Source organism: Vicugna pacos, chromosome 15 (assembly GCF_048564905.1).
Source record: "Vicugna pacos chromosome 15, VicPac4, whole genome shotgun sequence".
NCBI lineage: Eukaryota > Metazoa > Chordata > Mammalia > Artiodactyla > Camelidae > Vicugna > Vicugna pacos.
The window spans coordinates 55,558,358-55,575,861 of record NC_133001.1 but is presented as its reverse complement, the minus strand read 5'-3'; the positions used below and the strand labels follow the sequence as shown (position 1 = coordinate 55,575,861).

Genomic DNA, 17,504 nt, shown 5'->3' with positions numbered 1-17,504 from the left:
TGCTAGTCTTGTCAAGTCCCTTCCCGTGTGTTCATCTTTTTTCCTCACTTTTTGGTATTCTTTACCAATGCTTTGTCAAACCCCGGAATTTAACATGCTTTTACCATTCCATTTTTCCTCCCAGAGCATGGATCATTTTGACGACATTGGCCCCAGCGTTGTAATGGCCTCCCCAGGCATGATGCAAAGTGGCTTATCCAGGGAGCTCTTTGAAAGCTGGTGTACTGATAAGAGGAACGGCGTCATTATAGCCGGGTACTGTGTGGAAGGCACACTCGCCAAGGTCAGTCAGAGCCTTAGACCACTGTGTTACTCCTAGTCAAGACTGCAGAGGCAGCGGTAGCCTCCCTGGGTTTTCCGTGCTCTTTAAGTTTGTAGTTTTTTAAATAATACAAGTTTTGATTTTTAAAAATGAGGATGGAAATAGGCAGTTAGAGATGTTCTTAAAGCTGAGAAGTTAATGCAGACACTGAGATCCCCAGCTGATGGGCAGGGATGTGAAAGTTTGAGAAGCACTCATCTGGTGGCAGTAAAGGAAAAAATGGAAGGGAATCTGTTTGAGACAGACACATGGATAACCCTCATCTGATAAAGAAGAAGTTTACTAATACGTGTTCTGAAAAGCTGGGGAATGTGTTTGGGTTGATTGCCCATCTTCCTGTTGATACAAAATGATTGACATTAACTCCGAGGGATGTAGACACGGATGTGCAAAACTTTAGAGGGACTTTCTCAACATTCATGCATCACATTCTCTTATTTCTTACCAATAACTTCAATTTTTTAAATACATTATGATTCCATGCCTTGATCACTTTTACCTACTTTTATCTTATTCTGTAAGTCATTTAGACAATATTTGCTATGTATGTAAAATAGGTTTCCAGAATACAAATACATCAGTCCTTTATACAAATCCTATCTGGAAAGTGACTTTTTAGAACAGATAGTTGGAAATAAAAGTATACCTTTCCCATCATAAGAGTTATAACTTTCACTTACAGGACTCCAAATACATTGATTTTTTTGTGTTAATTGGCTTACCTTCCTGATTAAATGTTTGCTTGATCAAGAAAATAAGTATTTGATATGTACTAAATCACTAGCATTAGAATGATTTTTGTGCTCGAGTTCCTAAATTAGCAAAAGAGTTTATGGCTGCATAAAAAAGTAGAAAATGTACCTTTCCTTTTCTGATTGGATAGTTTATTGGTTTTGTTTTGTTTTTAACAGCATATCATGTCTGAACCTGAAGAAATCACTACCATGTCTGGACAGAAGCTACCACTGAAAATGTCTGTCGATTACATTTCTTTCTCTGCTCACACGGATTACCAGCAAACCAGTGAATTTATTCGTGCTCTGAAACCACCTCATGTGGTGAGTTTATGAATTTGATTTTCAGCGTTAAAAAAGGAGAAAAGGGTGTCTTGCAGCAGCGGGTTCTCAGATCAGACACCGCCTTCCCTTACGGTAGCAGCAGTACCTTCACCTGCGCTTGGACCTAACCTTTATGCTCCCCTTTGAGTCAGGCAAGCTGTGCAGTTGAATTTTCTCCATTTTACATGGACTCTCTTACTCAGATCTGCCAACTCCAGCCTTCTTTGCTGCCTCCTCAATAATTTAAGAGCACTGTCTTTACAATATGACTGTTTTGAATCTCAGCTCCACCCCTTACTTGCTGTGTAACCCTGGGCAAGTTACTTAACCTCTCCTTACCTCATTTGTAAACAGGGATAATAATACCCATAAGGTTATGGTAAGGATCAAATGAGAGAACATGTATCTAAATGCATGTAATTCAGTGCCTGGCATGTAGAAAATGCTGCATACTGTGGAGAGAGGAGAGAGGCAAGTCACATAGTAGTGAAAGTTAAAAGTGCAAATAGATATGAAATACATTACATCGCTCCTTACTGATCTGGTTTGTTTATATTTTTAAGCTTTATGTTATTATTAAGGTAAGAGTTATATTTTGGTGGGACTGGAGAGAGTTAGCTTAAAAAAAGGTATCTTTAATTAGAGAAGCACGTATGGAACATTGAGTCTATAGAAAACAGATGAAGTAAAGAAGTGCTCTTTCTGGATGTAGCAGTATCAGAACTTTATCCCTTTTTATGGCTGGATAATACTCCATTGTGTGTATAGACCACATTTTGTTTATTCATCTGTTGATGGACACTTGGATTGTTTCCACCTTTTGGCTATAATATATGATAATGCTGCCATGAATTTTGGCACGTAAGCATCTGTTTGAGTCCCTGTTTTCAGTTCTTGTGAACACCTAGTAAATACCTAGGAGTGGAATTGCCGGATCATAGGCTAATTCTGTGTTTAACTGGAGGAATCACCAAATGTTTTCCATAGCATTCTGTGCTGTTTCATATTCCTACCAGCAATGCACAAGGGTTCCAGTTCTCCACATTCTTGTCAACTGGTTAGTTTCCTTTTTATCACCATGCTAAGAAGGGCAGCATGGGATCTCACTGTAGTTTCGATTTTCATCTCCCTGATAACCAGCGATGTTGAGTATTTTGTGTACTCTTTGGTTAGTTTTTTAGTTCTCTCTACATGGTAGTCCTCACAGGTAGTTATCATTGGCTCCTAACGAGCAGATTCCTTGGTGGGGAAAACCCCTCACCTACTTAGCTGTATAGCATGTCAGGTCTGGTCACAGTGTAGCAGTTCACGGGCGCCTTCTGGTGTGTGTGGTTTACAGATACTCTCCCAGATTTGAAAGCCGTGGAGTAAGAGCTGGATCGCTCTTTCTCTCTGGAATCACCACCTCATCCTCAGCCCCATTTTATTGCTCTCCAGACTCTATCGCTACTGTCAGTTTAGATTCCTGGATTCAGTTTGATGCTTACCTTCCTCCAGTAACCACGTCTTTGCCTGGTCATGCTGCTGGGCAGGCTTCTGTTAGCCCAGGCAAGAAGTCATCTGCAGTGTAGGTGAAGAATGATCTATCTTTCTTGTAAAATACAGGTTATGAAAGTGAATTAGAAAGACTGATATTATATATGTGTATATGTGTGTGTGTGTGTATGTAGCTAATGCAATAATTGTAAATACCTCTCTAAAACATAGTTTCATTTGGTTCTGAAATATTTTATCTGGTATTACTTTAAGAAACAGAAGAAGTCTTTCTTTCCCCACCAAAAGCTTATTCTGATAGTCTTATATTAAGAAATCTAAAGAAAACTCTGGGTGTTTTCTGAGGCAGTAGGAGTAGCAATAGTCTCGTATAAGAACCACATGCATTTAAAGCTAGTAGAGGCTCCAGAAGTCACCTGGTCCCACCCTTTCCCATGTGCGCATAGAAGCCTAGAAAAAGTCTGGCTTCCACAAAGTTGTGTATCTTGTTAGTGGCAAAAACTGGACTAGAAAAGAAATTTCTTTATTGTCTCTTGAAATAATTCCACTTTAGGACCTTTTAATGCCAAACAGATTGGGATGGACTGGTGGTCCTTAAAAGTAGTAAAGTTTAAAAATTTCAAGTATATCTCCATTTCATAGAATTAACTAATTCAGATAAGGGCCATTATTAATCTGAACTAAGGATGTTTCCCTATGCTCTTTTAAAATGTACCCTTGGCAGATTTTAGTCCATGGAGAACAGAACGAAATGGCCAGATTGAAAGCAGCCCTGATTCGAGAATATGAAGATAATGATGAAGTTCACATAGAGGTTCATAATCCTCGGAATACAGAAGCAGTGACCTTGAACTTCAGGGGAGAAAAACTAGCCAAGGTAAGAGGTTGTGGTTCCTACTGCTGTCCCTTCCTAGTGGTTCCTTATCTCTTCAGGGAAATGGATACTTGTTAAGAAAACCCACCTCTTAATCAGATCAAGATCATGCGCTTACTGATGAGTTCCGTCTACTCAATACACTACAAGCACTTCAGCCTTATGCTTTTAGGCTTCCTCTGGGTCCACTAATTTTCTTCACATGGAAAATTTTCAAATGAATTAGACCTTAATATTGAATTTGAAGTTTTTAATCTACATTCCTACTTACTTTTCATTCTCATGTTAGAGAATAAACAAATGTCTGTTGCTGTTTTTTACTGTCCACCTCTTGGCATTCTCCCTAAGAATCTAAAGGTAGGTTCCTGTCTCTAAACATAATGTCTGTGGATATTGTGAAATTTATAAACACTTGTTTAAGAATCAATCATTTTTGATGGTGATATATTTTCCAAATTTAAAAAAGAAATAAGGGAAAAAAACTGACTTGGGATATTAGAGGGGTGCTGTAAGTAGTCTGCATTTTTACCTCCTGTTAATCAAAAGTCAAAATTTTTAAGATCCCTCTAAAGGAAGCTTTTTAATTATCTATCTGAAGTTTTAAATATCAAACATGACAATGAGCAACTTTACTGATTCTTTTAAGACATAATGAGCCAGATATGAGAAAGCTAATTGATGAATATCATTTCTTGCAGTTGAATTTGAGGAAAAAAACAAATTGGCAAAAGTTAGGATGTGAGGCTTTTGTTGTCAAAGAAAAGCAAATGGTTGTGTTTACTCCTGAACCTTACTGCTCGCAGAACTTTCCAGGGACCAGTTTAATAGAAGGGCTCTTATACCTGTATTAAAATACATTCAGTTAGGAATCTAGAACTGTATTTCACAAACTCCGCTGGCTGCAGTGTGGAGAGAAAAAGAAAGTTTTACAGTCACACAGTTTAGGAGAAGCTGAGCTAAACAAAATCAAGATGTTTATAGCGGGACTTTCCAGAGTTTTTATTAGGCCATTGTGCGTTATAAATCCTCAAGAAATATTGTATGCAGCATTAAAAGTAAAATGTTTTGGCTCTAGAGCTGAGAACACACTTTAGATATATGTGTCATTTTATATTTAACTTTATATTTGCGTAGAGAAGCTAGTGTCAGTATCCGTTTCCCCAAATAGTTTGTCATTGGAGTGTTCTGTTATTTTAGTTACTTAGCGTCATTAGCTGTAGTTACTTTTTTCCTCAAGTGCAATAACCTTACTTGGGGGAGAAGTCAGATTGATGACAGCCATCCTCCGCCATGTAAAACAGGCAAAGTAAAAGGATAGGTAAAGAAAATCAGACCCCCAGAGAATTATCGAAAAACCCCGTGCACTTTACTTTCTAGAATTGTCAGGCCGACCAGTTGTGTGTGTGGTAATAACTCAGCATGCTGGGAACTAGCACACACTTGAATAGACAGAGAAAGGGAGGCTGGCAGCAGAGGGTGAAGTCAGAAGAAGCGCTCAGTCAGTTCTCCAGGCGGACAAGCATACCCACCTCATCAGCTCCTAGGACATCACTGTCCTGAACGCAGCCCCCTGGCAGCAAAACTCCTTTTCATTTAGTCACCAGCATTTAAGGAGAAAACCCACGAAGCCATGTGAGACAGCGCCGGCTCCCATTGCAGTTCTGAGAACTCGTGTTACCGCTGCCTCGCTGCCGTCTGCCTCACCATGGGAAGTAAACAAGTGTGAAGTACAGGGTCTTTGTCCCCTTTGAGTTCATTGATTTGTAGGTGAGAAAACTTATACTGAAGAGTGCTGGATTTCACGTTTGTAAGGGTTTTTGGTGGTGGTGGTAGTTTTTGTCAGTACTCTTCTCTTAAAAAATGTTCCCTCTCAGTAGGAGCTCATCCATGCCTGTCTTTGCTGAGCTTTGTATTCAGAGATGTTACTGCCTTTAGTGTTGGGTCTGGTGTGGCCTCGCATCTTTGTATAAGGGGGCTCCCTCTGTGTACAGGGTTGACAGCCAGCCTGAGGGACCACGCATGTCTGGCCCTGCCCCTTTCTGTCCTTCCCACCGCGCTGTTGCTGCCGAGAGCTTTTTTAAGCCCCCGCACCCAGTAGGTTTATTTGATTGCTGAACCATTTGGAGGTGACTAAACCTGGCCTTTCTCACCAGATCTGCCCCTGCGACTCTTTTCTTTGGTCTTCCGGTTGCCTTGTTACTGCCCTGGTCATAGAGATATATAACATTTTGTATTTTTCTTGTTTAAATTCGTGTGTTGTTTTTTCATAGTTCGCCTCTGTAATGGTCATCATTATGATTGAGTCCCTGAATAATTGATTGCATTTTACAAGATTCTGTTCTCTCCAGATTGTTTTTTGTGTTTATTTTGTTTTATTTTGTTTTAATAGGTCATGGGCTTTTTAGCAGACAAAAAACCAGAACAAGGCCAGCGGGTCTCAGGAATACTTGTCAAAAGAAACTTTAATTATCACATACTTTCTCCTTGTGACCTCTCTAGTAAGTATACTCTTAAATGTCAAATGTAATTTGATTTTAGCATTGAAAGAAAATCTACAAAAACTTCTACCTAGTAGCCAAATTTTAAGCAATAACTAAATAATAAAGTACAAATAGAATATGAAAACGATTATATGTTTGCTCCTGTAGGACTGAAGCATTGTGCTGCACGCCAGAAACTGACACAACATTGTAAACTAACTATACTTCAATAAAAATATATTAAAAAATAATAAAGTACAAATAGGTGAAACCTAATAATCTCATTAGCTTTACGGGGGGAAAAATCTTCCTTGAACTATTAAAACATTTAAATTCTTTGTGAAATAACTTTTTTCTTAATTGGAAGCATAAGTTCCCCTGTAACACAGATTGATGACTTCTGACCCTTTACAGGCTTGTCTTCTGCCTTTCATAGTGGAGTCCTGGCGCTTTTATTTCCTGGGCTCCCCGCACAAGCTTTTTGATTTTTATGACCTGTAGTTTTAAGTCATTTGCTGGACCTTGTGTTTTATGCCTGTGTAAATGCTAAGCCATCATTGCTTTTGCAGTAAACGTGGTATTATCTTCAGGTAAACAGCTGCACTCAATTTTATGTGTAGAGCACTAATAAGTCAAAAGTGCTTTATCAAGGAGTAAATAGCAGCAGTGTTCAGGTGTCCGTCTGTGAGACAGGCCAGCTGTCAGCTTTCAGACCATGCAGTAGACAATAACTTGTTCCATGAACAATCAGTGAGTTCTTGCTCAATGCCAGGCATCGTGCGAGGTGCTGGAGGATAGAGATTCATGAAAAAGCACAGTCCCAGCCCTTGAAAAGCTGTCTATTGAGAGAAGCTGTCTTGTGTAGAGCCACAGTGCAGACCTGTGACATTCAGAAGTGCATGATACAGATGTGAGATGAGGGTGGGGCCAGCAGAGTTGGGAAAGCTTTGCTAACCAGGTAGCTCTCATGCCAAGTGGTGAAGGACTGCCAGGAGCTGCCAAGCAGAAAAGATGGCAGAGGACAGCTCACTTCCTGGCTTGGAGACGTTCAGGGACCTAACATGTTTGGAAGAATGAGAGTGCCTTCTTGTGCCTGGAGCACAAGCTAACTGTTGGGCAGGGCCGGGTGTGAGAGGGTGTTTAGGGGTAGGAGCCAACTGAAGAGCACTGTGTTCGCTAGAAAAACACGTTCTCACTTACTTTGCTTTTACTCCTCTTTTCTTTATGTATGTGTTTGCAGATTGCATTTTTGGGACTAGTATTGTTTCTTAAAGTATATTTATTCTAATTTCCTCTTCAGATTATACTGACTTGGCCATGAGCACTGTAAAACAGACCCAAGCCATTCCATATACGGGGCCTTTTAATTTGCTCTATTACCAGCTACAGAAATTGACAGGTGTGTGTGTATTTATTGACATTCACTTAATTGTTTTCTGTTTTTGAGTAAGATAACTATATATCTGGGAAAGGATATTAATTGTCTCAGAATTGCACAAATTTTGTTTATATTTTACTTGGTGATGTTATCAATCACCTTTAGGTGAAAATTTTGAAAATAAACTGATAAACATTTTTCTAATTCCATAACACGTCTTATTCTTGATCCACTTTAAAATTCTAAAAATGTCAGTAGTCTTTGCTTGTGTTTAAAGTCTACTTTAGTTTCCTGTAGCTAAATTATGTCTTTTTCTTTTCTTTGTCCACTGAGAATAATTTTTCTGGTTCCATCTGTACTAATCTATCCAGCAGGTTTTATAAGCGTGCATGATCACTGGCCAAAGGCCTGTAAAGAATGAGCGTATTCTGTTTTCATATTAGACTGTTATGAGTTAGGGTTTCGTGTGTTAACATCAGGATGGGGATGACTTCGTTTAAAAGTGTGAGTTCTCTCTAACAAGCAAGAACACTTCAAATCACACAATTACACTTTCTATTAATATGCGCTTATAATTCATATAGTAAAGTACTTACATAAAAGAAACCGATAAAAATGCTATCTTTTTTCACCTCAGAACTTCTTGTTAGAATTATAGATTGTAACATAAGAAGTTAATAAAATATGTCTGGATTAATCCTTAATTAAGAGGTTATTGGGAAGACCAGAAAGGTCTCATCTTAGAGAATTTCCCTTTCCTTCTCATCTTAGACATCTCAGGAATTTCCCTGTAGAACCATTAAACCTGTGAAGACAGAAGGCAGAAGTGACTAGTAGGTGCTGAGGCTTGTGTTAAATTTCAAGATGCTAGTTGAAGAATCTCTTGTACAAACATAGATGTTTGACAGTCATGAAAGTTTGTTAACTTTTAAAATGTTTACTGTCCAAGGTAAATCCTATCTAGTTATATGAATTTTTATAATACACGTTGAGAGCTTCCATTTGCTATAAGCAATTAATATAAAACCTACTTAGCTGTTTAAAAATTTGCCTATATACAAGTTACTAAATTTTTTCAATTGTGTGTCACCTTATTTCAGCTATCTCTATAAACAAATAATTATGCTTTAGACAATTATTTTAAAATTAAAATTTTTTTCTATTTTTATACAATTTTTAAAGGTTACTTTCCACGTACAGTTGTTACAAAACATTGGCTCTGTTCCCCGTGTCATACATACATCCTTGAGCCTGGCTTACACCCAGTAGTTTGTTTTTCTCACTCCCACACCCCTATGTTGCTCCCCCATCTCAGGAAATTATATATGTCTTATAATTCTTTTTTTTTCCAGGTGATGTAGAAGAATTAGAAATTCAGGAAAAACCTGCTTTGAAAGTGTTCAAAAATATTACTGTAATCCAAGAACCAGGAATGGTGGTATTAGAAGTAAGATAAGATCATTCACCTAAACAAGGAAGGGGAAAAAATTTTGAGTTCAGATGTAATTATAGAGAAAATTGATTTCTTCCCAATCAGGAAAAAAAATTGTTGGAAAACATATGTATTTTTTTCTTTCCAAGATCAGCTTTAAATATAACATAGCTAGGCATTTTCTAAATACTTAAAATAGCATAGAAACTAATAATAAATTAAGGCTTAATGTTTAGTATGTGTAATAATCAGAGGTCTCTCATATGAGTAAGTTTTAACTGATTTTGTAGTACCCCGGGATGTCTTGAGTTATATCAAAAGTTGTTAAAATTCTCAAGATAAAAATAAAATTCTGACACATTAAAGCAAACAAATTGTTATGCAGCACTTCTTAAGAGAGTGAAATTCTGAAGATTCAAATAAGAAACATTAAAATGACCCAAATTCACAAACTCTAGAAACAGAAACTTAGAAATCATTAATTTAGGTGACTGTGGTTCTCACTCTTAGAATTTTAAATTCATAAGGGTAGAATTTGAAACCCAGACACCAAGTGACTTTGATGGTTGATTTTGATAGATTGGCATCTGTTAAGTTTAAAGATGGACTTTCAAGGTGAATCCTAGCACTGAATGATCCAGGGAGGTACCTTGTCTGTTTCTCTGCCTCAAGGCTGTGTGTAAATTTGCCAGCTGTACGGTCAACTATTCTGTTCACACATACTGTTTTTTAAAACAAACAAAAAAAGATCTGATGGCTGTGGTCCCACTGTAATTCTCTGATTTAATTCTGAATTTGACTTTTAAGGCTAAAAATAACTGAAGAAATTGTCAAAAAGAGTAGTTATCTATAACATGAAGTTACATATAATATATAAAGTATCAGAAAGGGGAAAAGTTATTAGAGACAGTAATTTAGTTCTTGCTACTAAACTTAGAGAATGTATTTTTAACTCCCTAGAATTAACATGTCAAAGAAAATCTTAGAGAAGTTTTACAGGGACTCATATCACTTGTAAAAGCACTCTTTAGAGAAATAATAAAAAAAAGGGGGGGGCTTCTCATTCCTGAAGTAATTCAGCTGGTCTCACCCTAACCTGGGGGACATGGAAAACTTTCTCAGAGCACTGGGCACATGAAACAGTGTCAGGGATCTTAGATTTCATGTAAGAAACAAAAGTAAAAGTCTGAAAATATTACTGTCTATGCTACTAAAATATAGTGACTAGGAATTTGAATCCTAGAACCAACAATTAATCACTGCTTATTTACTTGTGCAAGTTACTTTTGAGTCAGTTTCCTCCTTTATGATGAAGATGTTATTAGAATTAAATGAGATAATGCATATAAAACACTTACCACAAAGGATGTGCTCAGTACATTTTACTATTGTTGATAAAAAAGAAATTAGAGAAGTTCAGCATTGCTGGTTAATGTCAGCTGATCTCAGTGAAATGCTAGAAACATTGTCCCACATGTGCAGTCTGTGGTGGGTGGGTGGTGGTGACTGCAGCTTTTGTGGTTGGCTGGTTGCACCTCCCTAATTCTGCCTCTTGCTTTACAGTGGTTGGCAAACCCTTCCAATGATATGTATGCAGATACAGTAACAACTGTGATACTAGAAGTTCAGTCCAACCCGAAAATAAGGAAAGGTACAGAATTACTTCATTTTTGTCAGTTCTTTCACTTCTCCCATGGTTCTATGAACTGAAAAGCAGAAAACAGGGTCTTAAAGAGCTTGAAATCTGATTTTCCCATTCCTGTAACTCTTAAGGTATGATACATGCATAGGGCATATTACTAATATTTTATTTACTTTTTGTTCTGAATCTTCATCTGTGCTATAAAAACATGGTTGCAATTAACACAAAGATGAAATCTCCTTGTTTTCTTTTCTAAGCAGCAATTTTCAATCAAGGAAAACACCAGTGAAAATACTTGTGCATGATTTCTTTACAGCTGGATTCTATTTTATACATAATTCAATAGAACACATGTTAAGATACACATTATTGGCATGTAAGGTTGTCCTTTGTGCTCCTGGGGGAAGAAACCACCCAGGAAATATTCCAGGAAGCCTCACATGACATCAGATCTTGTTCTCTGATGGAATATTTCTGTTTCTCAAAATTAAAAGAAAAAAGTAAGTAGTTAGTTCTTTGATTTCAGGAGGAAAAATGCTTAGCCAACTACTTCATAATCCATCTTCTCGTAACTGGTCATATCTGTAAGATGAAACTAATAAATGCCTAGACAAATCTAAATTATTCATCTAAGTTACTGGTAAGTGTTTGAATGTGAGTAATAATCATGGTAGAAATTATGCTTTGGACACTATTTGATCATTTATTTTAGTTGAATTAACTCGTGGGTAATGGATCCCCCCCACCCCGTGTGCCTGTAACATAGGAGATGAAGCCGCACGTTCACACAAGCCGCAGAAGAACAGTGCATCTTGGATTTTCATACGATGTTCAGTATCAGTCTTTGCCCCAGGGAACAAAGATATTCATGACAGAACAGTTTTAAAGGCAGTTGTCAGTTTTCTCTATTTTACCTTTTTCTTCTCTTCGATGGTAAAATATAAAGGGCAAGGTATGGGGTGGGGGGGTGTGGGAAGGAGGACCTTTTACAAAGGTCATAACTAATTAGTGGTACAAAAGTTAGGAGCAGTGAAGTGAGGGGGACAAGGGTTAAGTGCAGAGAACAGGAGGGGAAGTTTAAGGCCGGAGTATGTGGGCCAGCACAGCTTTCCGTGAGCGCGGCTGCCTTCACTTTCTAGTGTGTGCCTGTTCCCTTGAAATCAGACACTCCTGAGCTGAATTGTGTTGTAGCCTCCAAGGTTACTTTTTGTTCATTAAATTCTAATAGCTCTTTTGTAAAATGAAGTCAGATATTTGTATACTTCCCTGAAAAATGAAATTTCTATGCAAAAATGATATTTTTCCAGGCCAATCAGGATGTTGTGTGGGCTTCAGGGACGTTGGGTGTATGAGCTCCCCTAAGCCCCTTCCATGCTGTGCGGTGGAGGAGGGGTCCCAGAGCCCGTTAGCATGAGACTGACTGTCGACTGTGTCGTCAAGATGTCGTCTGCTGCTCTAATGAAGGCTCCACCTAATGATGGAGCTGAAAAACGAAAAACAGATGATCACCAAATATTTGATGCCTGTGTGGTACAGGAGGGAACACATGAGCTGTCATAGACTGGGTTGACTTTATCTTGTGTATTTCTCTTGGTACTCTAGTCCAAAGTGAAAATACACCTTTGGTCTGATCTATAGTAGTGGAATTAAAAATAATCATCCTATCGTTAGTGATCCATCTCAAACTAATAATGATAATAATAAAAACATTTCCTCACTAGGTTAGCCTCTGGGCATTTCTGCGGGGGTTCGTTGCTGACAAGTTAGAACAGGCTTTTTCCATGAGTTAATTGTATTAAACTAACTAGCTGCCTTATATTCCCTCGTTCTCCCCAACTTGGTGGTGAATCAGCAGTGGGATTTTACGTTCTTCTGGGTAATGAGGTGCTTCCTTATTTTCACCTAACAGTCATTCAAGAGATATTTATTGAGCACCTGCTGTGTCGTGGTGTTATTGCAAGTGCTTAGGGCACATCTGTGAGCAAGGCACACAGATGGTTGCCCTGGAGGAGCTGATGCCACAGTGAGTGCTGGGCAGCTCGATCGGGTTTGGAGTGGGTGCAGACGTGTAGGGCCTTGTGGGCCATTTTAAGGGCTTTGGACGTGGAGTGTGAGTGAAATGGGTTACATTGTAGGGTTTTTAAGGATTACCCTGGTGCTTGTTGAAGGGAGACTGTTAGGAGGGCAAGTATGAAGGCCGAGGTTCCAGTGGGAGTTTAGTGATCAGGAAGGTGGGGGATAGAAGCTCGGGCCAGGGCGGAAGTGCCTGTGGAGGTAGCAGAAAGTGGTGGGATTCCGGAGATCAAGTGTGGCTCATCTTCCTGAACCAGATTACTTTGTTTACTGTTACTTCCAGGTTACTTTGTTTCGGGGGAAAAGCTAAGTAATCTAACTGGCGAGTGATTTTAAATATTAATTTTACTAGAACAGCTGTAAGTATATTCTATGTAGCAGAATGCTAAATTTACTTACCGTTTCACATAAAACAAAAACTTCAGAGATTGCTGAGCATGGATGTGCTCCTAGACCACCTGGAGTTATAATTTCACTCACTTCTGCTCATAAATGTAGAAAGTTGGAGAAACATTGGAATAAATAATTTTTTAAACTCCATCTTCTAGCAGGAGTTTTTTTTGGGGGGGGGGTTAGGTTTATTAGTTTATTTCTTAAATGGAGGTACTGGGGTACTGAACCCATGACCTCCTGCATGCTAAGCATACACTCTACCACTGAGCTATATACCCTCCCCGGAAATAAAATTTTACATAATGTCACTTGTGGTTCTTGAACAAGAACATAAAATAAAGTGATGAAATACCAGTTTGTCTCAGCGGGTAGACCCTCTGTATACATTTGTCACTTGAAGGATTCCATAGTTAACCACTTTGGTTTCTCAGCAACTATGTTCTGATTATTGATTTGGAAATTATTCTAAGCTGGAATTTGGAACTTGACCCCTCTGTGGCTTTTTTTTTCCAGGTGCAGTACAGAAGGTTTCTAAAAAATTAGAAATGCACGTTTATAGCAAGAGGTTGGAGATCATGCTCCAGTAAGTGATCTGCACGTTACTGCTCACCAAAGTGGTGAAGCAGATGGTGGGGAGGGTGTGATTCTGGTGCCATCGCTGCCTGCTGGTCAGGCTCAGACAAGGTCACTTAGCAGGTCACTTAGTTTGTCTAGGGGCCTGTGTTTCTGTCAGTAAAGCAGTTTGAACCGCTTCCTTCCAGCTAAACAGTGCAGCTCGCTCTGAGTACATGTGACCTGCTTGGTTGGCCACTTCCCTGCGAAGTGCGTTTTGCTTAATATAGAGCTTCAGGATGCTTTTCTGTGGCTGGCGTGGCAGGATCAGAAAAGCACTAGAGGATTACCCTAGGGTTACTATGCTTTTAAGGATTATTACACATACTCACTTCTTCTTAAATGTGAATTCCAGTTTTCTGGACTCCAGATGCCCCTTCCCTGAAGCCCCTCTTGGGACCTCAGAGTAAGAAGCCCTTTTGTAGAAGACAGGTGTCTGCTCTCCTGTGCCTGCCCAAGGGGCATATTGAGAACAGTTCTGCTGTTGGGCGGCTCTGGTTTCAGAGGCTTTACAGGAGCAGAAAGTCCTGTGTGGCCCTAGAATAGCGAGGCTTTCCCAGGGGGCGCGGGTGGTGCTGGACGGAGGTGCCTGCACTTGAAGACCAGTCTCGTGCTCGCTAGCCATGGGGCTTTCAGCAGATCACTTTACTGAGTCTTCTTTTCCTCCTGTGTAAAAGGGGCTCCTTACCAGAATTATAGGTTAAGATAATGTATATAAAGTGCCTAGCACAGTGCCTGCTGAACGGCGCATTCTTAACCAATGGTAGCTGTGTATCTCACCTGCCTCATAAAATATGTGAAAGTAATTAAGAAGCACATCTCAGGAGTAGATATAAGTATTCTGTTTCAAACTAGGGCCTATCTTCAATATTATTTTTTCCTCAAATATATAAAATTGTACTTTACATATTTGTAAAGCATTTTCCACTAATATTGCATCTTTGTTTATCTTAAGGGACATATTTGGAGAAGACTGTGTTAGTGTAAAAGATGGTTCTATTCTTAGTGTCACAGTGGATGGAAAAACTGCTAATATAAACTTGGAGACTCGGGTAAGTAGCTGTTCATTCCTACATTTCAAGACATTTGGGAAATAAAGTGAAAGCAGAAGTAGTCTTATTCTGCAGTTTATTTTTGCATTTTGGTATTTCCTTCCAGTTTTTTCCTACATTTTTAATAGACTGCGTTTATGTTATCATATGTGAGGTTTTAACATCCTTTTTATTTCTCATTCGTCATAAGCACTGTTCCGTGTTGCTGCGTAGTGCACACTTCCCATGTGTTCATTACGCCCTTGTTTCCATTTTCATAATACACCTTAATCCACCTCAGCTCTTCTCTAGTTTGGCATCCAGTTGATTCCAGATTTTTCAGAGAAGCTACTTCTCTGTTCACACCAGCAAGATCCAAGTAGTTTTTCCAAACAATAGGATCCAAGAGTGGGGGGCCTGTTCCCACCACACACCCCGAAGATCGTTCATAACTGTTTCACAAGCATAAATGAATACGTATGTCTTCCTTGTGGGACCGTTTTGAAGATTAGAACAGTTCTCCTAAACTGGTAACATGTTTGGTATTTCTTTTGTATATCCTTTGACTATATAGATGTTTTGAGAAAACACTAGATTTTACCTCAATAGAAAAATAAGCTAAGAACACAAACAGGTAAGTCACTAGAGAAGAAATACAGCCAGCAGACATGTGGAACAAATGTTCAGAGCAGACCCTCTGATAATTAAAGGAAATGCAAATTTAAAGTATGAACTATCACTATTTGCTTATATTGGCACAGATTAAAAAGAGTGATATGACCCAGTGATGGCGAAAGAAAGTCGTTCTCAAGTGCTATTTGGGGCAGGGAGGAGGCTGTAAGTTAGGTGGTGCATTCTTTCTGCAGGGCGGTTTGGTGATCTGCATCAAAAGCCTTTAAAAAGTAAGGCTTTATCCACAATTCCACTTACTGTATTTCACCAAAGAAAATTAGTTAGGCAAGTGAGTAAAGATATATATATACAAAGATGTCTATTTTAGCTTTGATTATAACAAACAAAATGGCAAGAGACCTAAATATCCAAGAGTAGGAGATAATAAATAAAAACAGTAAGTGAATTATGTGAATGGCGCACCCTTACACACGGAATACTGTGTATGCAGCCACGAAGAACGATGGTGTAGATTTAGTCGTGTGCAAACTTGTCCACCTACATTATTAAGTGGGGGGGAAGTTTACAAGAAAGCAAATATGATAAATTATCCCATTTTTGTTTTAAAGAAAACAGATATGTATAAACAAAAGTCTGAAGGTTATGCACTCAAGTGTTAATAGTAGTTATCACTAGGTCATAGAATTAAGGGTGTTTTTCTTTTCCTTCCTAAATTTTTATATGAGGAATATTTATGGTGTGACTAAAAGAATGTTTAAATAGCATAGTGTTTTGTAGTTAAGAGGTAACTGGAAGATTATCAGTGAGTCCAAATCAGATTTAATACTAGATGTTGGCTAGATGACCACATCTGTCGCTTGCTGAGTAATTTGTGTTACACAGACTGCGTTCCTTGGAATGTCATTTACTGGATCATAATATGGGCTTTGAGGTAAACATAGTTCACTCGACTTTCCCTTTATTCTTTTTCTCCCCCGAAGTTAATGTCTAGTTAGGCCCAGTCACCGTGCGGTTGGGCATTTCCGCATCCAGGTGCGAGCCCACAGGCGTGCGGTGCGGCGACCCCCGACCCCTACAGGAAACGAGTGTTCTTAAAGGGCATCCGTTTTTCTTCCATATAAAGTTGTGGACACTTGAGTGAAAGGCATGTTTGTGCTCTCACTTTCAGACTGTCGAGTGTGAAGAAGGAAGTGAAGACGACGAGTCCCTGCGAGAAATGGTGGAGCTGGCCGCGCAGAGACTGTATGAGGCCCTGACGCCAGTTCACTGATAACCTTGTGGCTCTGTAAATGGAGACGACTGCTTTGTAATGCTTGACTGCTTCTGTTACTTAAAATGAAATACATTAATTTCTTTTGTGTAGCCAATTTACTTTTGACAGCAAATGGCCTTTATTCCAGCACCTTGAATTATCAAGTAATTTGTCCATTATTCTAGAACTGCTGAATAAACTGCTTGTTACTGACTCTGCTTCTAGGCAAGTATGCAGTTAAGATCTGCTCATAGCAGCTGAATCAGAATGTCTGATTGTCTTTTTTAAGGAAAGCCAAGTGCATGGTGGTTTGAATTTTCATATCCATATTCTGAATTTGCATTAACAATAGAAATTAGCACTTAAAGTTTTAAGCCCCTTTTCTGTTTCCTCCCTCCCAATTTCTTACCAAATTCCTTAATTCATCTTTGTGAAATTAGGCCTTTTGAGATTGAAGAATATTTCTTTGCATAATAATCTATATTCAATTCAGAGATATTCAAAATATAATTTTTATGACAAGTTCAGGAGTATTCAGGTGTTAGTTATTGAATTGTTTTATGTGTAAGTTAATCATTAGTTCAGTTTCCTCAAGGACGAGTAATTCAGACTTGCAAGTAACTGGACACTTGAGTGCTGTGTGCTGAGGGAGGGGTTGACAGCCCTGCAGCTCCTTTGGCCACTACTTCAAGAAAGGGTCTGATTGCTCCCTTGGCAGCAGAAACAGGGACGAGCTCGCGTGGAGGCCAGCTCCCCACTCCCCCCACCCGCCGCCTTCACGGCCCAGCTGAGGACTTGTTACAAGCACGGTCAGGCTAAAGCCGTCAGTC

General features: G+C 39.0%; 1 protein-coding gene and 1 long non-coding RNA gene across 5 annotated transcripts in view; one reads left to right on the top strand and one right to left on the bottom strand.

Moving 5' to 3' along the window:
* Positions 1 to 16,887, top strand: part of CPSF3 (cleavage and polyadenylation specific factor 3) — a 31,911-nt gene extending 15,024 nt beyond the window's left edge. For all 4 annotated transcript variants that reach the window (XM_006197097.3, XM_015241643.3, XM_015241658.3 and 1 more), the window contains exons 9-18: positions 125 to 283; positions 1,234 to 1,380; positions 3,599 to 3,751; positions 6,138 to 6,246; positions 7,529 to 7,627; positions 8,959 to 9,053; positions 10,602 to 10,689; positions 13,660 to 13,729; positions 14,714 to 14,810; positions 16,591 to 16,887. In XM_006197097.3, the coding sequence (XP_006197159.1) occupies positions 125 to 283; positions 1,234 to 1,380; positions 3,599 to 3,751; positions 6,138 to 6,246; positions 7,529 to 7,627; positions 8,959 to 9,053; positions 10,602 to 10,689; positions 13,660 to 13,729; positions 14,714 to 14,810; positions 16,591 to 16,692 (1,119 nt within the window). In that variant the 3' untranslated portion in view covers positions 16,693 to 16,887. The remainder of the gene's footprint in view (positions 1 to 124; positions 284 to 1,233; positions 1,381 to 3,598; positions 3,752 to 6,137; positions 6,247 to 7,528; positions 7,628 to 8,958; positions 9,054 to 10,601; positions 10,690 to 13,659; positions 13,730 to 14,713; positions 14,811 to 16,590) is intronic.
* On the bottom strand, positions 10,973 to 13,650 carry LOC140685794 (uncharacterized). Its single transcript, XR_012059242.1, has 3 exons — positions 13,499 to 13,650; positions 13,153 to 13,235; positions 10,973 to 12,163 (listed from the first exon to the last, which is right to left on the bottom strand). It is a non-coding gene; the product is annotated as an uncharacterized lncRNA (long non-coding RNA).
* Positions 16,888 to 17,504: the final 617 nt, after the last annotated feature.